The sequence below is a fragment of the Aulostomus chinensis genome, chromosome 5, assembly GCF_037954235.1.
Source record: "Aulostomus chinensis isolate RoL2024-O1b breed Wild chromosome 5, RoL_Achi_v1.0, whole genome shotgun sequence".
Classification (NCBI taxonomy): domain Eukaryota; kingdom Metazoa; phylum Chordata; class Actinopteri; order Syngnathiformes; family Aulostomidae; genus Aulostomus; species Aulostomus chinensis.
Window position 1 is genome coordinate 11,927,289 of NC_141324.1, and position 26,268 is coordinate 11,953,556.

General features: G+C 43.1%; 1 protein-coding gene across 4 annotated transcripts in view; it reads right to left on the reverse strand.

Annotated features, from left to right (window-relative positions):
• Positions 1 to 24,065, reverse strand: part of LOC147261198 (low-density lipoprotein receptor-related protein 8-like) — a 132,844-nt gene extending 108,779 nt beyond the window's left edge. For all 4 annotated transcript variants that reach the window (XM_086203128.1, XM_086203126.1, XM_086203127.1 and 1 more), the window contains exons 1-2: positions 23,875 to 24,065; positions 23,189 to 23,305 (exon numbers count right to left, since the gene is read on the reverse strand). In XM_086203128.1, coding sequence (XP_086059254.1) covers positions 23,189 to 23,305; positions 23,875 to 23,941 — 184 coding nt within the window. In that variant the 5' untranslated portion in view covers positions 23,942 to 24,065. The remainder of the gene's footprint in view (positions 1 to 23,188; positions 23,306 to 23,874) is intronic.
• Positions 24,066 to 26,268: the final 2,203 nt, after the last annotated feature.

Sequence of the window (26,268 nt, forward strand, 5' to 3'; positions counted from 1 at the left end):
AAGTTTCATGGTAACAGTGTGCTCCACCATTTAGCCACCTTGCTGTGCCACATCATTGGTAATATAGTAGTTCACCATTAGATTGCTAATAAAACTTAATACAAGGTTAGCATCTTACAAACTGCTCCTGCTCTAGCCATCGGTTGACCTGATCATCTGCTGCAAAGGCAGTGGAGGCAGCCGGCTCATGTTCTTCTGGCTATACCTGCCTCGGCTGGTCCAGCTCCAAGGGCTGTTGGTGAGCTACAGCCATTGAAATGGTACCGTCCTGCTGCCCCATATCGTCAGTGCCATCCTTTAAATCGCATGACTTGTTTGACTCTAATTTTGAAGAGGACTTGTTCATTTTCTTTTTTGTTCATCCAACCATCCATTGTCTTCCGCTTGTTCCTATTAAGGGCCGCGGGGGGGCTGTAGCCTATCCCAGCGGCTACGGGCGAGAGGCGGGGTTCACCCTGGACAGGTCACCAGTCCATCACAGGGCCAACACATAGAGACAGACAACCATTCACACTCACAGTCACACCTACGGTCAATTTAGAGTATCAATCAGCCTCGTCCTCTCTTGATGTCTTTGGACTGTGGGAGGAAGCTGGAGTACCAGAGAGAACCCACACAGGAACAGGGAGAACATGGAGACTCCACACAGAAAGATCCCGTGCCTGAGCCGGGACTCAAACCCGGAACCTTCTTGCTGTGAGGCGACAGTGCTAACCACTGCACCACCGTGTCGCCATTTTGTTTTTTTCTTTTTAACATTGCTACGCCACAGTGTTCCACACTTATGACCCCCTCAGATTCAGTGTTCTGACTGCAGGCAGTTTTGAGCACCAGAGAGGGAGGAGGACCCCAGTATAGTCTTTAAATTATAAACAAGCAATTTAACATGACAGTACTCTGCTTAATTAATGTAGTAAATTAAAACCAGTAAATTAATGATCCATGTCATCTTGAAGTCAAAGTTTGACAAAAGAATCTTCTAAGTAAGTTTAGGAAATAATGCAAAGTGTCCTCTTACAGAAGACAGACTACTGTCTAGTCCTTAAAAAGACATCTCACCGAAAATTACTGTATTGAGACCTAGTCAAGTCAAGTCAAGTCAATTTTATTTATATAGCGCCAAATCACAACAAAAGTTATCTCATGACACTTTACAAGTAGAGCAGGTCCAGTTCCACACTCCTTCAATGAATCTACACCCAACAATTCTCCATCAGCAGCACATCCTGCAACAGTGGTGATGAAAACCTTCCTTTTAACAGGCAGGAACGTCGAGCAGATCCAGGCTCAGAGGGGACGGCCTTCTGCTTTGACCAGTTGGGGGGAAAGAGAGCAGGAGAGCGGGGCAGAGACAGGGATAGATAATGGAGGAAGACAGATATGCAGAAGGAAAGAGTGGGACAGAGATAAAGAGAGCGATAAAGGGAAGAGACTAAACACCCAGATACGTATTTCCTGTAGAATTCACGCATTGATGAATTTCTGCTTTGCATGTCTGCATACATCTGTATACAGGTTCTATAGTATTTCCTCATTATACAGTAATAATGATGTTAAAACTACATAAATTTGTTACAGTGAACCGCATCGGCAATGTTGGGATAAGGCAGACAAACTTGGTAGACAAACTGTGACGAGAGGGGGCGAGAAGAAGTAATACAATGCATGATCTCATTACACATACATATGATGTTAAGCGTATTGTGGTTTCATTCCATCCTGACATGAGCTCCAGAAAGGACAGAATCTGAGACTGTTTGACGAAATATCTGCACATAAATTGATGTCACTTCTCATAACTTTTGAGCAGTAGGCAATTATTCATCTTGATATTGTAAGAGATTTAAGAATAAATGCTTAAAAAAGTTCTGCCCTTCTGCATCTGAGGCAGCCAAATGCATGAGGATGCCTACAGCTTAACTCCCATATATACATCCATGCCGCTCTAAGTAATAGTGCATACTAACTGATGGATTTGAAGATTAGCCTTTCATCCAGTGCAGAAGATGAGACACATCTTTCTTTGTTATTTCATTTCCGCCTTTCTCTCTCTCTTTCTAGCAAGGGTCTTCCTGCAATAACACCAAACATAATGCCAGACTAGATTTTCCAAAGAAGCCTGAAGACTGAGGCATTCAATTAGTCTGACAAGGTACTGAAAGGAGGATTTGACATTTCCACTTTTCCTGAAAATCTGCCATTTTCAACAAGGTGGTAAAATTGAGACACACTGGTCCTAGGCCCAGTTGCTCTTCACCTTTGAACTTACAAAAATACCTCACACACACACACACACACACACACACACACACACACACACACACAAGAAAACAACAACACACTTCTGCACATGAATGACAAATCTTTATGCGGTTTTTCCAGACATCCTCTGTCTTACACACATATACAACAAGAGAGGAGGGACACACTCTCAGAAAGCTTGTGATAGTAAGGTCACCTTTAGTGTGAGCCACTGAATGCCTCCTGAAAAGGATCAATAAAAGGCCCAACCAACCACCACCACAGCAAAAGAGACTCAAACCGCTATGAACAGTTCTGCTTCTCACTAAAGCAACTGAGACCATCACAATGCAATGTTAAGCCAAGAAAGACAATGTAGCCTCTGTGCACAGTGGGCACATGAGCTGTTGAATGCTTTAGATTTATACTGAGGTTGAATGCACCTTGAAGCCTTGAACATCAGATAAGGACGAAAATTACTTGTCACACTGTGGGCTTGAGCAAATACTGGAGTTGGGGCGATCTACTCTTCTTTCAGATCATTCAGTCTTGTTTAATGGAGATAGCCAATTTATACTTTAATCATGCGAGGATTGGAAGCAGCTACATCACTGATGGCAGCAAGCATTGCAGACAGAGAAGCTGAGTTGGTGACAAAGAAAAACATCACAACATAAATAAAAAAGATATGATGCAATATCAGAAGCAGTCCTTGTCTATAATTTGTCCTGGATCCCAAGGACCATTATTACCAGCAGACAGGCAGATGAAATGTTGCTTTTAGAAAACTGTTGATGTTGCTATGGTACTGTACTTTTCAATTTATTATATTTACATACAATGACATTTAGAATCAGGTTTAAAAATGAAAATGATTATTGTTACGGTCACATAGCAACATTAATGCTGCAGACTCACCATTCCTCTGAGGCTGCTAAGCCACATCAAGATAGCACCATTATGCACATCACCAGTCCCAAATAATGACAGCTTTTACAAAAAGCTTAAAATACTAGCAATGGCAGCAAGAGATGGGTCGTGTGCACAAAGCCTGTTGCATGATATTTGGCAAAGAATGCAGCTCTATTTTACAAAGTAGAGAATAGGCAACATCTATTTAATTCTTAAATTCCTACAAAATACATTCAATCGCTGATAAATGATCTGATCACCAATTGGAAAACTATATCTTTAAAAATCTTTGAAAAAACTCTGAAGGTGACACTGCAAAAGTTGCTTTTTTCTGCAGTTTCTTTCATTCATGTGAAGCTCTGATCCTTCCACTAAAAATACAGTAGATTTGTCACAGTTTACCTGCTCACACCTTATTTAAAGACTGCAGTCTCTCTTAATCCTCTCTTGGAACCATCACCTTTGTGGTGGAGGGGTTTATGTATCGAAGTGATGCACACATCTCAATACACATTCAATGTTAAGATGCATGGATACGTTTCAAATATGGAACAATGCACCACACTCCTCCTGGAATTGTCACCTTATCGTGGTGGAGGAGTTTGAGTGCCCTAATGACCCCAGGTACTGTGTTGTCTGGGGCATTTTGCACCTGGTAGAGTCACCCAAGGCAGACTGGTCCTTGGTGAAGGGCCAGACAAAGAACAGTTCAAATGACCCATGGAAAGAAGAACTAGGAGTTAGTGCACCCAGCCTGGAGGGTTACCAGGGCCCCACCCTGGAGCCAGGCCCAGGGTAGGGGCCAGTGGCGAGCACCTGGTGGTCGGGCCTTAGCCCATTGGGTCCGGCTAGGCCCAGCCCGAAAAAGTTACTTGGATTCGTCCCCCCATGGACCCACCACCTGCAGGAGAAGGGTCCGGTGCAGTGTGGTTTGGACAGCAGACCAAGGCAGGGGCATTTGCTGTCTAATCCCCAGACATGGATGCTGGCTTTTGCCATGGAATGCCACCTCTCTGGCAGGGAAGGAGCCGGAGCTGGTGGAAGAGGTTGAGCATTACCAGCTAGGTATAGTAGGCCTCACCTCGACACATAGCTCTGGGTCCAGAACCCAAGCGCTTGAGAGGGGAGTTGCTCCAGTTGAGAGGCGCTGGAGTTGCTCCAGGTGAGAGGCGGAGGGCCAGGGTGAGCTTTTTGATAGCCCCCAGACTCAATGTACATTGGGGTTTACCCTGGTGGATGAAAGGGTTGCTTCCCTGGGCCTTTGGGTCAGGGAATGGGTCCTGACTGATGTCTCACTTATGCACCGAACAGCGGAGAGGTATCGTAGAATCGATGGGAGCAATCCAGCGGATAATGTAAGCCGGTTATGTTGGTTTTTGCGCTGTTGAAATAACAAAGATCGGTGCTGCATCTACTCAGGCTTTGACTCCTCTCTCACTGCCAAACTCGGCCTGGCTCTACCAAGCTTGGTCAGCCTCCCATTCAGTAGTTTTTGTGGGTCACTATCGTTCATCCTGCACACCTTTTTACCAGCTGTAACCCAGGTGCTAAATGGGCAAATAACTCTCTTTAAAAAAACCCAAGCAGTTCAGATGTCAATCAGGTTATCACATGAATAGAGCGCAGCCAATCAGCCGAGCCACTCCGCTATTTACGGGAAGCAGACATTCTCATTGTTAGATGAATGGGGGCTGATGCACGGAGCGGACTGGCTGCAGGTTAGTAAAAAGTTTGCTGGCGTTTTTCACAATCTATGGTTTCACAAGGCCATTAATAGTTACTTTGTTACCAACTCCAGATGTCCATTGGCTGTCGAGGAGGTTGTTGAAGTCTGAAAGCTGTGAATACTTGATTGTCAAAGTCTGAAACCTGTTGCATCCTGACTGCTTGAATTGGTGAGTTGTTTACCTCTGTTAGCCTGTTGCATATGAATGAATGTTATGTTCTGTACTTAAGCATTTGGTATTCTAATGTGCACTTTAATTTCGTTTGCACTGTTGAACACAGCTCAACGTATGTATAATATGAATTGTTTGCTACAATGTTTCCTGTTGCTGACATAGCGTGTTAGCAATCAGCTGACACACTGGTGGTGAGAGACCCACGCTGTCTCAGTACTCAGGTACTATTTTATTGTTTATTTACCTGTTTAATCAATACAAATACATGCCTGTGTTTAATCTGCTGTTTAACTCATGTCTATTGTGAATGTGACTGCTAAATATAGCGTTGGTTAATCAAGCCTAACATGCGGCAGTAGCTAAGAGCTCTGGCCTTATGTTTGACCAGGCCGGGTTTCTGTTGAGCTGATCTGTGATGGCGAGCTATTCCAAGTCCAGTTGATCCCCATTCATCTCCTTTGCCCCATTCACTCACTCACACACACACACACACACACACACACACACACACACACACACACACACACACACACACACACACACCCTTGGCCCAGCATCATTGACTGACTAATAGACTATGACCTGTGCTGAATCCAAGGAAAGGACTTCAGATTGCGTGTAGACTTGAGTGGGGTCCACACATTTATTGTGTTTATCTTTGGTGGGTTGTTTTGTGTTTTGCGGGAGGATTTTGATTTTTTTTTTAATTTCATACTTTTGCCAAGTGTGGATGAAATCTCTGAATGTCATGGTGCACCAACCTATCTGACTAAGCTAACTACGCAAAGCCATTTTTCATATTTTTGTTTTGAGTGATTTAGTACTTGAAGAATTTATTATTTAAATGGCCATATTTAATTTGTTATATTGAAATTTGTTTTTTCTACAAAATCTTTCAATACATGGTACCACTTCAAAACTGTCTGCCTCCGTGTCTTTCTTGATTTATTGTACATCATCAGTTTGCATTCCCCATAGCCGAACCTGGTTTCTGTTGCCTCTAGTCCACATTTAGTTATTTTCTGTATTTTCAATATATATTACAGTTAAATATATTAAATTTCCAAGAAGTGTTCCAACTCGTTAATATATACGCATGCAAGCCACTGATCCACAAAGGACTCATTGATAAGCTATAACCTGAGACTGATCGTTTCTTGTTGGACGAAACAGACCAGTGGGGCCCCAAGTAAAAACTGTATAAAACATTCTAAAGATACGCCATCATCAGTTTATCAAGTCACTACAGTTCCAACTATCTGGGTATCAAACTCCTCAGCTTTCCTGGAAAGGTCTATGCCAGGGTACTGAGGAGGGTCAGGGCGATAGTAGTAGCTCCTCACCAGGGTGCTCGAGGGGGCATCTCTGCATTTCGCGGATGATATGGTCCTCTTAGCTCCATCAGGTCATGACCTCCATCTCTTGCTGGGGCAGTTCACAGCCAAATGTGAAGCGGCAGGGATGAGAATCAGCACCTCCAAGTCTGAGGCCATGGTCCTCAGCAAGAAAAGGGTGGCCTGCCCACTCCAGGGCGGAAGAGAGGTCCTGCCTTAGGTGGAGGAGTTAAAGTATCTCTGGATCTTATTCATGAGTGAGGGTATGATGGAGCAGGATATATATATATATATATATATATATATATATATATATATATATATATATATATATATATATATATATATATATATATATATATATGTGTGTGTGTGTGTGTATATATATATATATATATATATATATATATATATGAGAGAGAGATCTATATACATACATATCGCGTGCTTGACTACAGCAAAAACCTTCAAAATACTGTCTCAACTATAATGTAAAATGTAAAAGCATTACTCTAAAATTTCACTGTCTAAATAATAAATAATTCAAGGAAAATAACTGAGTTTAATCTATAACAAAACAAATCTATATCTCCCCACACTGCTTTAAATCGACAAATTGCATTGTCTTCACATATGTAGCCCATTAAGGATTGCACTGGCCACATCTCATTCCTCATTGGGCATAAGCCTACTGATGGCGTCATAAGCAAAAATGGCATGCATGCATGTGCTTTAACTTCACTGAACTCATTGGTATGAATCACTGTGCAAAGGAGGCCAATGTTAACTACTTCTGTGGGCTAAGGTGAAACTAATAATTTATCCAGTTTCACTGAATAGTCAATAAAGACAGAAGAGGCTGAGGGTGTTGGTGGCTGTGTCACAACTGTTTGCTTATCAATCCAAATCACTTCCATACAGTCTCCCTTTTACCTTGCCTCAACTTCTGACTACCATAGTGTTTGCAATCCACAAATAAATAAAAGAAAATAAAGCAAACTTGCATCCTCACACAGCCAATCCCTGAGCTGTCAGCAAAAATTCACACACATGCCTGTTGATTCGCATAAAGTGGCATTTTTCGCAGAACTGAGTCAAGTTGCAAAGGACCACAGTTCTCGCAGTGTGTGCCAGCATCCTCCCTTGTGTGTGTTTTTTGGACAGTGATTGTGGATGAAAGGCACTGTCTGCCTGGATGCCCATGGCCCCCTTAGCCTGGCTTCACAGAGCAGGCAGCCTCATTCAGACATTCAGCATGTGTCTTGTCCATTTTCATCCCAGATTTGCTTCCTTACCACACATAGCTGCAGTTATAAAAACAAACACCATGTGTTGAGCCATCATAATTTCTATAAAATGTTCTTGCTAATGGAACTATAGAATTTCAAAATGAGCTCGGCTCTCAGCTCATTAAGACATGATGCATACACAGACTGTCTTCATGGTCAAAATGCTTCAACAAATGCAGCGTGTAGGGATAGGTCTGAATGAATTAACTTCCGAATGTCCACAAACTATTTTGAAATTTTTATACATGTTTGAGACAGCAGTTTTTAAACACTGCAATGATGGTACAAAGTTTTACTCTTTCATCTATCCAAATAAACTAGTGTGACATCACCCTTTTAGCCACCGCCGTTTTCAACAACTGCAGTATGTCATTGTGCCTTGAAATGTCTGAACTCTTTCATTCAGGACAAGTTTTGCGAAGTTGAGTGTGCAGATGCCTTTTTATTCATTCTTCACAGATCTCCTTTACACCAGCATCTCTACCGAGACTGATAACAAGCAAGCTGTCTCCAATTCCCTGTCAATTCAGAATAGAATTCAAAATTCTCCTTCTAACATACAAAACCCTAAACAATCAGACATTAATTTCTGATGGAATGCTTCGTCCCATACAACCTAGGGCTGGGCGATATCACGCTATATATCGTCTGGACGATAGAAAATGTCTATTGTTTAATGTTAAACTCTATCATTTATATTGCGGTGTCGCTAAACAGGCTTTACGGCAGTATTTTACGTCACCGACGCGCCTTACGGCAAGCCCAGGCACGCAGCTCAAACATACACAGCCATGGAGGAAGATGGTGGACGCCACACAGAAGAACATGTTACCAATTCTCAATCCAAACAACAACAAGATGACAAACAACCAGCGTAAACCGACGAGCTTGTACCTAAAAGAGGGGCAACTTCTGTCATATGGCGGTGGTTTGGATATAAAAAGACCGACAAGGATCAGACGACTACACTTTGTAAAGTATGCCGCTGCCCGATCCCAACAACAGACTCAAACCCGAGTAACTTTTTTTAATCACCTGAAAAAGAATCATGAAAAATAATACAGAGAGAGTCAACGAGAAAAAGCAGCAAAAGCTGGGCCGAGTGACGTTGATGTTAAGAAGAAACTCCAGACGCAGACATTGCAACAGGCTTTTACCCGCGGCTCACCATATAGCCATACCTCCCGCAGATGGAAGGAAACAACCATGGCCATTGCCAAGCACATCTGTAAAGATATGATTCCAATCTACACGGTCGAGAAACGGGGGTTTCTTGAGTTATTGCAAACACTCGATCCTAGATATGAAATGCCCAGCTGAAAACACATCAGTAGCATTGTGTTACCTGCTTTATATGATGAGTGCCGGGCAAAATAGGAAGAAATAAAATATAAAATAAACTGTTAATTCATTGAATTTACCAAAAATGTGCTATATCGTGATATACATAGTATCAGGATATAAAATGAGCTATATCGGGATATAAAATTTTGGTCATATTGCCCAGCCCTAATACAACCCAGCTAGAACCCTACGCTGGGCCAGGATGCAGGGCTACTTGTGGCCCCTAGAGTCTCTAAAAGGAGAATGGGAGCCACAGCCCTCAGTTACTGTGCTCCTCTCCTGTGGAACCATCTCCCAGTTTAGATCTGGGATGCAGACACCCTCTGTATGTTTTAGAGTAGACTGAAGACATTTCTTTTTGTTAAAGTTAATCGTTCGGGCTGACTTAGGCTAGCTCTTAAGATATTCTGCTGTAGGTTTAGACTGCCATGGGATCTCCTATGATACACTGGGCTTCCCTCTCCTCCTCTCTGTCCTTGTGTACTCGTACTTGGTATTATTTTGACCTCCTCCCCAGAGGTTTGTGCTTCCCTGCTTCCAAAATCCCTGACTGATGCTGCTGCTGGAGAAGGCTACAAACCTAAATAGGGTTAAGCTGCTGACCTTAGTATCAGCGTTACTCCTAGTATTAGTATTCTCAATACTGTACTTGCATTGACATCAGCAGAGTGTTAGTATTTGCTCGCACGTAATTGCTCTTATTTTGCTGAAATTGATTGCTTGAGTAACCTGTCGATGTTGTTTTTATTAGTAGCTAGTTGCTGTTAATCCCTCTGTCTTTTCCTCCGCTTGTCTTTGTCCTTCCAGCCTGTTCACAAGTCCATCTGTCTGTCATTCTCTCCCTGCTTTCTGTTTCTTTATCTTTGCCCTCTCTTCCCTTTTTTTATATCTGTCTTTGTCCATTGTCTGTCACTGTCCTTGCCCCACTTTCCTGCTCTCTTTCCCCCCAACTGGTCAAGCAGTTCCCATTGAGCCTGGGTCTGGTCCACGTTACTGCCTGTTAAAAGGAAGGTTTGCTTCGCCACTGTTACAAGATGTGCTTGCTCATGGAGAATTGTTGGGTAAAAATTAATAGGAGGAGTGCGGTACTTGTAAAGTGTAATTCGATAACTTTTGTTGTGATTTGGTGCTATACAAATAAAACTGACTTGACTCTATGAGGAATGATTTACAAATGTATTTGGGGATTTATATGTAAAGGAGTCTGTCTACAAAAATATTTTTCAGTGCCCACACAAATATTTGTCTTTCTCTATAAATGTAAAAAGAATCCACACATCAATTAAAAGAGGTTAACAAATGTATTTGAGGCACGCGTTTGTTTTCAATACATATAACAATGGAGTAAAGGAGTGGTTCTCCAGGTGGTGACAACAGACCACTCCTCAGTTCCTATGCTTTCTGGCATGGTTTTGGTCACTTTTGAATGCTGGTGGTGCTTTCACTCTAGTGGTAGCATGAGACGGAGTCTACAACCCACAGGCTCAGGTTGTGCAGCTCATCCAGGACGGTACATCAATGCAAGTTGTGGCAAGAAGGTTTGCTGTGTCTGTCAGCATAGTGTCCAAAGCATGGAGGCGCTAACAGGAGACAGGCCAGTACATCAGGAGACATGGAGGAGGCCATAGGAGGGCAACAACCCAGCAGCAGGACCGCTACCTCTGCCTTTGTGCAAAGAGGAACACTGGCACTGCCAGAGCCCTGCAAAATGACCTCCAGCAGGCCACAAATGTGCATGTGTCTGCTCAAACGGTCAGAAACAGACTCCATGAGGGTGGTATGAGGGCCCAATGTCCACAGGTGCTTGGGTACCTTGTGAACCTGCTTTCATCGGTGAAGAGCACAGGGAGCCAGTGGCGAATTTGCCAGTCTTGGTATTCTTTGGCAAATTCCAAACGTTCTGCACGGTGTTGGTGCTCAACACTGAGCACATACGACAGACGTGACAGAGTCTGGAGACACCGTGGAGAACATTCTGCTGCCTGCAACATCCTCCAGCATGACCGGTTTGGCAGTGGGTCAGTAATGGTGTGGGGTGGTTTCTTTGGGGGGGCCTCACAGCCCTCCATGTGCTTGCCAGAGGTAGCCTGACTGCCATTACGTACCGAGATGAGATCCTAAGACCCATTGTGAGACAATATGCTGGTGCGGTTGGCCCTGAGTTCCTCCAAATGCAAGACAATGCTAGACCTCATGTGGCTGGAGTGTGTCAGCAGTTCCTGCAAGACGAAGGTATTGATGCTATGGACTGGCCGGCCTGTTCCCCAGACCTGAATCCAATTGAGCACATCTGGGACATCATGTCTCACTCCATCCACCAACACCACGTTACACCACAGACTGTCCAGGAGTTGGCAGATACTTTTAGTAGTATTAAATAAGAATATTTCATTCATTCAGATCTAGGATGCGTTATTTTAGTGTTCCCTTTATTTTTTTGAGCAGTGTATATAGACAGAAAACCATTCACACTCACAGTCATACCTACAGTCAATTTCAAGTATCCAATCAGACTAGTCCCCAAAGTGAATGTCTTTGGACTGTGGGAGGGAGCCGGAGTACCCGGGGAGAACCCACACAGGCACAGGGAGAACATGCAAACTCCACACAGAAAGATCCCGTGCCCCAGCCGGGACTCAAATCCAGAACCTTCTTGCTGTGAGGCGTCAGTGCTGACCACTGCACCACCGTGCCACCTACCCTTGATTTTTTTCACGTTCTCCATTTTTTACCTTTTGCTCACTCTTCAAATCTAGATTTCCATTTCCTTCATCTTCTCACTAGTTCTCTCATTTGTCTTCTTTCCTTAATATGTTCTTTCCCTTTTTAATCTCTTCATCCCCTCTATGCCCTACATTTTTCACTCTTCACTTTGCACCTAAGAATGGAGTTGTTACTCGTGGGCACTTGGAGTTTGTCAGGCTCACTCACCTTTTTCATCATAACTTGTATACTATGTTCAATTTGCCATTATAGCACTGAATCCTCAAGTGACATGTAATACCAAAACAACCACAGCACTTTCACTCTTGATAAGACCCAGTGTAAGACAGTCAGCATCTGAGTGACAACTTGGGTTGAGACTGAAAATTAGAGATGTGTTCATCTGTGAAAAAAATATTTGGATTTGCCTTGATACATTAATGATCACAAATGTATTAAATTAATTAAATTATTTGACTGACAAATACATTTGACTTTTACCAAACATAGCTTTTGGATTCAAAGGTACTGTAATGCAGTTGGGAAACTTGGGGGCTGATTGTTTTTGTTCAGAGCATTGGCAGTAGAAGAATTCTCTGACTCGAGATTATAACAGTGGGTGGCACGGTGGTGTGATGGATAGCACTGTCGCTTCACAGCAAGAAGCTTTCTATATTTCTGTGTGGAGTCTGCATGTTCTCCCTGTGCCTGCAGGACACGAACCCGGAACCTTCTTGCTGTGAGGCGACAGTGCTAACCACTGCACCGCCGTGCCACCTTCAAACCGAGATCGACCTAGTAAACAATGCCAATGACATGTTCCAGTCTCTGGAAAAAGGATATGGTGGTCAATGGTATCAAAAGCTGCACTAAGATCTAACAAGACCAGCACAGAAACAAGTCCCTCATCTGATGCCACTAGGAGGTCATTAGTACCTTTGACTAGAGCTGTTTCTGTGCTATGATGACCCAACCCTGAAACCTGACAGGAAATCCTCTAATAAGCTTTTGCTGTGAATAAAGTCACAGAACTGTTTAGCAACTGCTTTCTCCAGAATTTTGGAAAGAAAAGGAAGCTTTGATATTGGTTTCTAGTTGGCCAAAACTTCTGGATCCAGAGTTGCTGTTTTGTTTTGTTTTTTGAGAAGGGGTTTAATTACTGCTATTTTAAAGGACAGTGACACATTGATCATATCTAAGAGAGAGGTGTTAACTAGGGGTAGAGAGTCTTTAAGCAGCTTAGTTGGGATGGGGTCGAGGAGACAAGTGGATGGTTTAGAGGAGGAAATTATTGTACTAGGTTTGTGAAGGTCCATTTGAAAAAAGCAATTGAGGTATATGTCTTGGCCTACAGCTGCCTCTAAGGTTTCTGAGGTTAAAGATGATTTGGTGCCAGCTGATGGCAGGAGGAGGAGAATTTTCTCTCTAATATAGAATTTTTTGATTAAAAAAGTTCATGAAGTCATTGCTACTCAGGGAAACAGGAATACTTGGCTCAATAGAGCTGTGGCTCTCTGTCAGTCAGGCTACAGTACTGAAGGGAAACCTGGGGTTGTTCTTGTGTTCCTCTTTTAATGCTGGGTCATTGGCTGTTCTAGTTTTATGGAGGGCTTTCCTATAGTTTTTAAGGCTACCTAGCCAGATTATACGTGATTCCTCCAATTCGGAGCAGTGCCATACCCCCTCCAGTTTTTGAGTTTTTTTGTTTAAGCTGTAAGGTTTCAGAATTGTAGCACAGTGCATGAGGCTGAGTTTAGTACCAATGGAATCACTTCCTTAAATCTAGCTACGGTGTGATCAGTCAAACATCAGTTTTCCTTATTGGTGTGTAGTCGATAAGTACCAATTCAAAAGTGATTAATTGATGGTCAGATAAAAGTGAGTTCTGTGGAAATACAACTCGATGTTCGGCTCAATTATGTACGGTGCAGAAGCCAGGGAAATAAAGAGGATGTTACCCACTAACCATCAAAAGTGTACTCTAAGTGGCATGGTAATAACATCAGAACAGATCCACCCAGGACTTAGACTGAACAATACTGGAAGAGCATATGGGAGAAGGAAGCAACACATAACACCAATGGTCAGTACCTACAGGATCTAAGAGCAAATCACAGCAGTAAACCAGAGCAAGATCCAGTAATCATCTCAACAGCAAACATGGGATTCACCAAAGGGCAGTGATTCTTGGTCATGTAAGGACCCCCAGAAGGGTGTGATCCCATCCAACTACCAGTCAATAACTCGCCTATGCATAACTTGGACGCTCCTGTCATTCATCATAAGGTGAGTAGGCACATGGCCCAATACTTAAACTGGGCTAAGAAAGTAATTGATAGCAATAGCAGGGGAGCCAAGAGAGCCTACAACTCAACAACAATCTCTATGCATCTAAATGCAACATACTGTGAATCCTACTGTCTGAACTATGCTCCATGTATATCATGTTGTCATCTGACAACATCTGTAGAGCTTCACTGTGTATCTGTCATGTTAATTCAGACGTGGAGGCAAGCGTTCTGGAGCCGACAACGGGCCCAGAGAGGTCTTGCTGGTCAGTTTAAGTGATGCCCACGATGTCTTCAATGTTCACTGTTCACTATACCCAGACCTTTGACACCATAAGGATGGAAAAACTGAGCCAGCACATTTTCATAAACTCATAGATGTGTTCAGACATATTCTTACTCTTGTATGACATCTGTTAGTAATAATCATAACATGAGGAAATTTAAAATGCGTATTTTAAAGCCACCAACTAGCACCTTAGTGTGGTGTTTTGAGTGAGTGTGAGTGTGAGTGTGAGTGTGCGTGTGTGTACTTACTTCAAGCTGGTGCTGTGTTGTCATTCGACAATTTGATGCTGAAGGGATGGTATACTGTACTCTATCACCAAACAGCCACTAACAAGAATGTGGATACAGGAGAGTCTTTAAGTGAACCCCAATCAATGGTACCAGAATGATTTCTGTCGTTGACATAAAATATTCTTTGGGTTGAGGTCAATCCAACAGAGCCCCTTTACTATTAAGCTAGACTGACCTACACTACAGCAAAAAATAAGATTTTTTCACCCATCCCAAATCTCCAGTCTAAAATGAGTCTGAAGTCTTTTCAGGTCAAGTCTCAAGTCAAGTCTAATATCACTATGTGTGTGTGCAACTTAAGTGTGACTTAATTCCAAGTTTCAAGCCCCCATCTCAGTCAAAGGGTGTCTCTCTCTACACAGACTTTACTGGCCAAGAGCATCATATTTCCCCCTTGACAGAACTACACATCATATGCTTTGTAAAGTGCTGTTCCTTAAATGGCTGTGCGCTGTGCCATAATAATATAATATTGAATAAAAATGGGATAAAATGAATAATAATATTCATCCTTTAGCAAATTTTAACATTATAATCCTTTGTATCATTGTAGACAAAGTACAAGTTAGGGCTGCACTTGTTCAGTACTCCTGCGTTTCATCTATGTCAATCATTGACATTACACAAGCGAAATGTAAATTGGAATACTGTTTAACACCAAGCTGAAAACTCTTATGGTATTTTACAATGACACTGTTTTTAAATGAAAATGGAGAACATAAATTATTTAGGCAATATGAAACAGCATATAGCTCCTGGAGGACAGCAGAGTTAATGTGAGCTTAATTCCTTCAACTTTCACTCCCTTTTTATTCATCCCATTCACTCAGCTAATGCTAACACCGACGGAGCCACCATCTTGTTTGTTTACATCAGTTTTTTTTCACTTTTCTTCCAGCTTTGTGTCTTCTGTTTCTGACTCATGCTAGCACACTAGCTTCTGGAAGCCTATGGAGCTCATGTGAGCTCGCTGGAACTTCTTTCCTTTCAACTCTTACTCCCTTTTCTTTATCAACTTTCACTCCCCTTTCCTTCAATCTCGTTCACTCTGCTAATGCTAACACCAGCCGGCTCCACCACTGAAGCCACCATCTTGTGTGTTTACATCAGCTTTTCGTCTTTTATTCTGGCTTTGTGTGTTCTATTTCTGGCACACATCAGTTCTTTGAAAGAGCCTGTGAAGTTCAGGTGACCTCCTTGGAACGTATCTCCTTTAACTTCACTTTTTTTAATTCACTCCCAAGCACAGCAGCTAACGCTGGCCTGACCTGAGCACACCCACAACCCCACCACCACCACCACCAACACCAAGGGATGTTCTCCTGTGGAGGCAGCAAGGATCACCTACACAGGAAGATGCTGCAGTGCATTGGCCTCAGCTCAGCTCCAGTTCCAACCGCCCTCGACTCACTGCTCATGGAAATATGCACGGAGCTGATCACAGAGCCATGAAGCAGAGGAGCAAGAAGAGAACCAGACAGTGCAAAAAAAGGGGAGGTATCCAGCTGCAACAGCGGCCACTAACAACAGTCATCCTCGCCAACATCCGCTCCCTGCGGAACAAAACAGACAAAGCTCCAGGCAAATGTAAACCACCTGCACGAGTACAGGAGCGCATGCATCTTGGCATTCACAGAGATTTGGCTCAACAGGGACGTTGACAACGCAGCACGATGCATATCGACAGATTCAGCTCTCCCATCAGAGTGGACTGTGATTATAACGTCACCAGGAAACTGCAGGGCGGCGGTGTGTTTGTACATGAACCCCCGCAGCTGTTCCACCATCCATGTGAGAGAGTAACTGTGCACTCAGGACATCGAGCTCCTGGTAGTACTTCTCTGCCCATTCTACCTCCCCAGGGAATTCCCCCAGCTCTTCTTTATCCTAGTCTAGAAACCACAGCAACCTATCAGAACCACCCTGAACAAGCTGGAGAAACTATCCCCAGAATCCCCTTACTTCATCTTCTTTCGTCTGTTTTCCACTGGCTCACTTTGGCTCAGGTTGGGTGGGGACAGGTCGGTTTGGCCCTGTTTCCACTGGCCCCATCATGGTAGTAACTGTTACCATTTTGTTCCCTGCTCCGCTGGGGCTCCAAGCGAGCTGAGCAGGGGCTAAATGTGATGTAAACACATGGCAGGGTGCTGAGAGGGTAATTTATCAATTACGTCATCGACTTTGTATCATCTTGGCCTTGGCTGATACTGATCGATTGCTTGATAAAGTCTTTTATACTTTTGTTGGGTGTTCTGTTACGCCGCTTGAAGCCTTGCCTGTCTGTTGTCCCTTACTTTCAGTTTAACCAAAACCACAGACCAAGCAACAGCGTAACGCTGCCTCCAAGTCATCCATTGTCATTGTTGTGTCGCACACGGATTACACAGTGTAACACTCGGCCGGTGAGTCCACCCACGCTGACTTGGTACCCAGTGCAGGTGGAAACGCACACGTACTGAGCCGTACCAACCCGACCCCACTTGACCCAAGCTGAAGCGAGCCTGTGGAAATGTGCCCTTAGGGGACTTCAACCACTGCAACCCTGATAAATTCCTGAAACACTTCACAAAATACATCTCATGCACCAAATATATATATATATATATATATATATATATATATATATATATATATATATATATGAATAAAAATAATCACTTCAATGTTTTTATTGCACTCTCCTGTCTGAAAAAGAACCAACAAGCCTTCTCATCTAATTTGTCAAACACAACTCTTTACACAACTTACAGAAGTCAGACACAAAGGCTGTGACAGCAAACACTGCCTTTAACTGATAAAATACAAAACACCTGATGATGGGGTCTGTGACTGTGTTACTTAAGACACAGCAAAACTACATGACAAAGTGTGAACTCGCGGGTGTAGCACTCCATCAATCTGCATCGATGCACCAATCAAAGAACAATGATAATTAATTCAAACGTTAACAGTGATGCATGAGTATTTACAGTAGGGCCATGGGTCGATCTTCTGGGATGTCCATTTCCTCCTGGGTTGAGACAATAGGCCCTTTAGTACCCAATACATTCCTAGACTCAAATATGGACAAATGGATCAACTGATCTCATCCAATAACCATGGGAGCAGTACAAATAATCAGGTGACAGTTTATTTCAGCCACATCCATTTGGTTAAAGGAAGCTTTCATATTTTGCTTGTAAATGTGATATCTCAAGAACACCTTTATATTTGTCACAAACATGCACTGTCTCCAGGAACAATACAGTATCACATGGTGAAGGAACTTGGAATTTCCTCTCCTCTCCATTCACCTTTAAAAGTTTGTTTTTTACCATCTACTTTTCTCATTTTTGAGCAAGCCATTTTCTCTCATCTCCTCCCTCTCGCTATTCCCTGGTGCTGAAAGGTAAACAAACAATTTGATTGGCCTGGCTATTGATGATGCTCCTGTCGTATTATCTAGATTAGCTGTGCAAGCATGAATGACTTGTCTTTTTATAAATATTAGAGTTTTAACTGGTCCAGACAGAGCCATCATGGGGTCAAGACCTGGACCACAGTCCGCCATTTGGAAATGCCTGCTCTATGTGATGAAGAGAAATGCCCCCCCCCCCCCCCCCGCAGGTACAGATGGCAAATTAATGAACACAGATAAAAGAGATTCTAATCATATCTGAGGATGAGAGCCAGAGCCAAGCCGCCATGTTGGACTTTGAAGGTGAGTAAGATAGATGGAAACTGGAGTGAAATGCTGCTATAATCAGGATGAGAGTTAAACTGCAGCTCCGTGTCACAGTTAGCACAAATCTAACTTCAAAACTGAAGGAGGAATTGGAGGAATTCTATTGTGGTTTGCACTCATGTCAAGTGCAGATGAGTGAAGAGGCAAGGTGGCTTTCCAACTCATCCTATCTTCAATTGTTATGCAATCAGGAAACAAACTATTTGGATACATGGGGACTGAGCTTTGTTTTTCAGAAAAGTCGAATGGTGAGGACATTGATTTGGAATCATATGTGAACTTATGTTCTTATATGCTCACCTGACTGTGTCCATGCATAATTGTGAGCATAATCATATGATTGCAAGGGTGCATGCAGCGAGTGGCTGGTCAGGGGGGATTTGAGTTTGAATGATGGGGGATGGTTGGGTTGATGGAAAAATTGTCTAGGGGTGGACTGGTGGGGGATGAGGCATTGAGTAGAGTGGTGGATAGAGGACACTCAGGATACATAAAAGGTATGATGCTGTATGAGCAATAACACTGTTTTAGCACCTTCAGACTGGGTTAGAAATAAGGTGACACCAGCACCATGATCATTGAGATGCACCAAAAGTTAAGTTTCGTCAGCATATTCTGTACTTACACTGTTTCACACTCTCTCTTCCTCCCTCTCTCTCTGCCTCCGTGTAAAAGAATATCTTGTGAATACAGAACAACAAAACCAATCCATTCAGCAATTCAGAAATCTGTGACCACTCCATAGTCAACAACAGACAGGGTTTGCGTGTGTCCAAGCTCAATCCTTGCCACACTCTTTCTTCTTTACATTGTCCAGGTTTGTCCTTAACATCACTTTTCATGTGGAGGAATAAAGAAAAATGGTCTAAAGACAGAGGCCATTGAAGCCTCACGACATACCAAAGAACCAGACAAACATCCTTATCCAATCACAGAGGTGTCAGTGCTAACAAATCTGACTCCATGCAGCTCAACCAACGTCATCTGTCTACCCACGCAGATGCAGCGAGAGGAAAAGACACAGGGAAAAGGTCGCTCTCTGACAAAATATGCTGGGACTCTTTCCCGTTTAATTTAAAAAAAAATACAACATGAGAGTTTTGTGTGTGTTACTCAACTTGACTCCCTTTTGGGGACACAATACACCTTCACATGACTAAAATCAATACATTTTTAGGGTGAAGACTTTTTCTAGGTTCTGCAGGGTCAGAATGTTATATGTTATGTCACTTTGGGTAAAATCACCTGTTTTTGTGACAAAAAAGTTATCATCGAGCTACATTAAAATTAGGCGTATATGTGTGTACCAGGTATTATCCATGTTGCCAGAGCATAAATCTGTACAATCATAATGAAGATCAAGTTCAAGTCAGGGTTATGTTTAAGTTACGGGCTTAAAACCATACATGAGATGAGTTGATTGAGCACATTCAACTGGCATCAAAAGCTGTGTCACAGCTGATTTTGGGTCACTGGGAACAGTTAGGGCAGGTCTTTTGTGAATTGCCCAAAGTCTAACATTAAATGAACACAGATGAATTGATTTATTGACACAAGTATGTACACATTTGGAACAATAGGTAGCGGTATGCCCCCTTACAGTGGGAGGTGTCAGATTTTCGTCTGTTTTACAGTTTGCGACACCCAGACAAGTTAACCAGCAGCAAGGGGGCATGACCTGTCAAGCAGCAACTTAATTTTGAAGACAATGAAAGGAAAAACAGTTAACTCCTTAACCTGAGCTATCATAGAGTTTGTTTACTTGTATATCTGGAAATGCATTGTATTCAAATAGTTTTTCCAACTGTGAATATTCCGCTTGACTGCACACTCGAACTACAGAGGATGCAAAGAAAACCATGTCTGTTTGAGATGTACTCAGATGCTGATTCCCAGTTGCATTATCTGGGTATTTTTGTCCGACTTTGAAAAGTAGAATGTGTGTGTGTGTGTGTGTGTGTGTGTGTGTGTGTGTGTGTGTGTGTGTGTGTGTGTGTGTGTGTGTGTGTGTGTGTGTGTCTCCAGCTGGTCCAAAATGCTGCTGCCAGCGTGTTGACAAGAACTGTCTCTCCTGTACTGGCTTCTCTGCATTGGCTCCCTGTCAAATTTAGATTAGAATTCAAAATTCTCCTTCTACCATCAAAGTCCTCAACAGTCAGGCTCCTTCATACCTGACAGAGCTCATAGTCCCCTATTATCCAGCTAGAACCCTTCGCTCCCAGGATGCAGGGTTACTGCTGGTTCCTAGAGTTTCTAAAAGTAGAACAGGAGCCAGAGCCTTCAGCTATCAGGCTCCCCTCCTGTGGAACCGTCTCCCAGTTTCGGTCCGGGATGCAGACACCCTCTCTACCTTTAAGAGCAGACTTAAGACCTTCCTTTTTGATCAGGCTTATAGTTGGACTGCTTAGGCTGGCCCTTAGATATGCTGCTATAGGCTTAGACTGCTGGGGGATCTCCCATGGTGCACTGGGCTCCTCTCTCCTCCTCTCTTTCCTCTCTGTCCTCCTATATACATGTATGTCAAATATAAATCTTACTCATTTGTGTTACTAACTCATCTTCTTCTCTGGAGCCTTCAGGCTCCCCGCATCCCAGATCCTTGTGCTGCCGGAGGAGGCTGCAGACCTGAAGAGGCTCAAGCTGCCACCCTCAGCACCACCTGCTCACATCCCAGTTTGTCCATCAGTCTCTTCCCTCTCTCTGTCTCTCTCTTTATCTCTGTCCCTCTCTTTCCTTCTGTATATCTGTCTTTCTCCATGATCTCTCTGCCCCGCTCTCCTGCTCTCTTTCCCCCCAACCGGTCAAAGCAGAAGGCCGTCCCCACTGAGCCTGGATCTGCTCGGCGTTCCTGCCTGTTAAAAGGAAGGTTTTCGTTCCCACTGTTGCCTGAAGTCCTTACTCATGGAGAATTCTTGAGTGTAAATTCACTGAAGGAATGTGGAACTAGACCTGCTCTACTTGTAAAGTGTCAGGAGATAAGTTTTTTTGTGATTTGGCGCTATATAAATAAAACTGACTTGACTTGACTTGTGTGTATGTGTGTATATGTATGTACATATATACTTTTTATGTGTGTATATATATATATATATATATATATATATACACACACACACATATATATATACATATATACACACATGTATATATTTATATGCATTTATACATATATGTGTGCTTGTGTGTGTGAGAGAGAGAGAGCCAGCGTGAGAAAGAGGGAGTGAATGAGTAAGTGACGTGAATGAGCAACGATGCTTCAAGTGACCCATTTTTTTGTTGGCATGCTCAAGGACAATGTGCTGCGGATCTCAACAGTGACAACACCTTAAGACAAACATGTCCATGCGGACGTATATAAGGTTCTGGGAGTGTTGGTGTACATGGCTCTCTGTGCTGGGCAACAAAGCAAATTCAAGGAAGGTATAAATTCATCGATGAGAGGTACAGATTCCCTCCCAACCAGCAATTAACCCTGACTCAAAACAGAGCTTGGATTCAGCTCTGGCACAACTTCACTGATACCAGTGCAAGCATTTGTCTGAAATATAGGCCACTGGCTCACAGCCAGAAAGGAAACTGGAATTCTTGGATTTCCAAAGAGAGCAACACATTCCAAAATACCTGTCAAAGTGTTGTGCACATGTGGCACACCATCTGTCTCTCAGCTGGACAGATGATTAGAAAAAGGTTTCCCTCAATCAAGCCTTACTTAAAGACAACAACAAGCTTGTCCTGCTTTCTGTGCTGTAGGGACAAAATCACACAATACACAGAGACACACAGACACACCTAATACCAACACCAAACATGATTTTAGTTGGGCCTGGATCTCTCCATCAGTCAAGTCCTGTAAACTCTACAATATGTCATGTCTCTTTAGAAATATACAGTAACGTAGAACAAACTCGACTGACAGAAGAGTATGCCATCCATGAAATGGTATGTGAGGATAAGCAAACCGAGTATTAAGAAGATGTGGATATATTTAGGAGACAACACAGCACACTGAAGTTGTACTTCACCCCCCCCCCCAAAAAAAAATTAACCTCTCAAGAACTGATAAATACAACAAGTGTCTTGAATTTGCAAAGATTTTATTTCTCCCCTCTATCACTTTTTTGTGATTCCAGAATGCAGACAGATCCAGCCATTTGTATGAAGCTTGATGCTTATGCAGACTGATGGCTTACAACAACTACAGCAAAAAAAAAAAACAGACGCAAAACAGCCTGAAAACATCTGTTATGTCTTCTCTGTCCATCCGTATGCTCAGTAATCCACAAACATTTAGATTTGTCTTCAAAAAACTGGAAAACTTTGACTTAACTACAGTAAACAAACAAGGAAAGCACCAAAAGGGTTGTATTCTGTTTGTTTTAACGAAAATCAAAGTTTTTGTGGATTACTTAGTATACAGTTGAATGAGAGCATGTGGGTACACCTGGCAATGCACTTTCCACTTTGTATGCAGACATTTTCGGGTGATTGAGTCTGTTGTTTTTAATGCTTTGGCTGTTTTTAGCTGTCTGTCAGCTTTCTATATCCTAGAGTCAAATAGTGACGTAGGAAAGGAATAAATTCTTCATAAGCTTAAGACACTTATTTGTAGGTACTTTAAATATAGATATTTAAAATACTCTTTGGGTGAAGTGTCATTTTAAGGTACAGAGGCTTTTTCCAGAATACAGTCCTGAACACGAGGCTGATTGGAACAGGTTTTCTCCTGGTGAGATTAAAGATGTATTAGGTTTTTATCGAAAGGAACATTTTTAACTGGTGGAAATTATGTTTTAAAATATGTGGAAGTAAGGGGTGACGTCTCATCTATCTCCTTTTCATTGTTGTTTGCCTTTATTTTTTCCATAAAACTTACGGCAGTTTTCTTCATCACTGTTATCTGAACAGTCATCATCATCATCGCACCTCCAGATGGTTGGTATACACCTTTTGTTGTTGCACTGAAACTGTCCATCCTCACACTCATCTGCAGCTGGAAGAGGAGAGAAAGAATGATCAGGCTCCAGATGGATGTGCACCATATAAGACTGTTAGTTGTTCAACTGTCATTTGCAAATGAATGCCTCATTGATATTCAGTATTCATTCAGGTCAATATGCTGAGGCGCTTTGAGCGGTTGGGGCTGTGTTTTCTTTCAGTTATTGATCTACTTATTTTTTGGTGGGGGCGGGTCCAGTGTCCGCCATACATAAGGACAAAGATTCAGTCCTGCCTATTAAACCATCTCTGATGCAGTATGGACACTCACTGCCAAGAAGCAGACAGACAGACAGACAGACAGAGAGAGAGAGAGAGAGAGAAAGAGAGAGAGAGACGCTACCTCCATTTATTGTACATGCAGAAACACATTAAATGAAGGCGTTCTTATTCTGCAGCATTGATAATTACACACGCAAGACGGTGGTAATGTCTCCCTATCTGTGCTCTGAACGCTCCATTCAGTTACGTCCACATCGCATAGATCTGACATCATCTCATTAATGTCACAAACATAAACACACATTCACACGTCGAGGGGTTGGTGAGGGAGAGGGCACTGACCTTCCGAGGGATGAAGCCTGAAGAGCAACACATGAAAAAGTAGTAGCATCCGTAAATCCGTCCACATTTCTGGAGGAGGTGATAGGGTTCATTCACGTCCACTAAACAAAGCCCGATAAGCGGTTTGGTTGTAGCACTGCGACGCCGCCGCCTGCTGCCTCTCCGCTGTGGAACACCCATTCACCTCCTCCCACTCCATCCATCCTCCGCAATCACTGGCTGACACAACGTGACGTCAGCGCAGGGTGGTGAATAGACAAGACTAGACTAGAACAGACTAGACTAGACTACAACAGACTAGAATAGAATAGAATAGAATAGAATAGAATAGAATAGAATAGGCTTTATCGCTAATTATGTGTGTAAATAAAAGAAATTCGTCTTCAGTTTCTTGCAGACACTCAAAGTACACTATAACAATAAACATTCAGGTGAAAAACTAAAGCAGAGGTAAATGGGATATACATAAATATATATATATATATATATATATATATATACAAATACATATATACTGCGTATACATATATACTGTGTATGTATATATGTGTGTGTGTGTATATATATATATATACATATATATGTATATATATATATATATATATATCATTCAATGTTTTTTCTTTATTTTTCCTACTTTCTACATTGTACATACCTGCTGGCGACATCAAATATATGAAGCAAGATATATTACTCTCCACCTGGAGCTGTCACCTTATCGTAGTGGAGGAGTTTGAGTGCCCTGATTACTCTAGGAGCTATGCTGTCAGGGGCATTTTGGGGTCACCCAAGGCAGATTGGTCCTAGGTGAAGGGCCAGAAAAAGAACGGTTCAAAAGACCCTTCATGCAAACCACATCTAGGAGTTTGTGTATCCAGCCCGGAGAGGTACCAGGGCCCCACCCTGGAGCCAGGCCTGGTGTAGGGGCCCGTTGGAGAGCGCCTGGTGGTCGGGCCTTAGCCCATGGGGTCCAGCCAGGCCCAGGCTGAAATGGTTACATGGACTCGTCCCCCCATGGACCCACCACCCCCAGGAGGGTCCGGTGCATTGTGGTTTGGACAGCAGACCAATCTGGGGGCCTTGGCTGTCTAATCCCCAGACATGGAAGCTGGCTTTTGGGATGTGGAATGTCACCTATCTGGTGGGGAAGGAGCCCGAGCTGGTTGAAGAGTTTGGGCGTTACCAGCAACATATAGTCGGCCTCACCTCGACACAAAGTTCTGGGTCTGGAACCCAAGTCCTCGAGAGGGGTTGGACTCTCTCCTTCGCTGGAGTTGCTCCGAGTGAGAGGCAGAGGGCCAGGGCGGGCTTTTTGATAGCCTGCAGACTCTCTGTATGTTGGGGTTTACCCCGGTGGACGAAAGGGTTGCTTCCCTGCGCCTTTGGGTCGAGGAACGAGTCCTGACTGTTGTCTGCGCTTATCCACCAAACAGAAGTTCAGAATACCCACACTTTTTGGAGTTCCTGGGAAGGGTGCTGGATGCACCCCAAGTGCAGACTCCGTTGTCCTACTGGGAGACTTCAATGCTCACATGTGCAATGACAGTATGACCTGGAGGGGTGTGATTGGGAGGAACAGCAGGCCCGACCTGAACCAGAGTGGTGTGCAGTTATTGAACTATTGTACAAGTTGCAGTTTGTCTACCATGTTTGAACATAAGGATGTCCATCGGTGCTTGTGGCACCAGGACATCCTAGGTCATAGGTCTATGATCGATTTTATAGACGTATTATCTGACCTGCGACCATACAAAAAATTGGGCATGGGAGTAGTTCAGTGAGGCCAATGACTATCGGTCGGCTCCGAAAAGGTTCTGGCAAACCATCCGTCGCCTTAGGAGGGGGAGGTGCCAAATTGCCCACACTGTTTACAGTGGGGACCGGAGGCTGCTGGGGAGAGTGACAGGTGGATTGGGGCAGCATCTGCAGTGATGTGGGTGCTAAACCGGTCCATTGTGGTAAAGAGGGAGCTTAGCCAAAGGGCGAGGCTCTTGATTTACCGGTCAGTCTATGTTCCAACCCTCACCTATGGTCATGAGCTTTGGGTAATGAACGAAAGAACAAGATTGTGAATACAAACGGCTGAAATGAATTTCCCTGTCTTGGTCTGATTGCTAAGTGTTTCCACCTGTTCCCCATTACCTTGTGTCTATATTTTGTCTGCGTCTCCCTTTGTCTTCTGCCAGTGTATTTTGTCCTTGTGTGTTCACCATAGCCCTTGCCACAGCCTTGATTGGTGTTTTGTGGTTTCCTTCCTCCAAGTGAGATCATTTTTGTTGTTGTAAGTTTTTCTGTCTTGGACAAGTCTTTAGCTTTTCATAGCTTTTTGTTTCCTCCGTGAGAAGTGATCTTTTGTTTCCTTACCTTTTCATAACCTAGTGCCTCCCATTATTT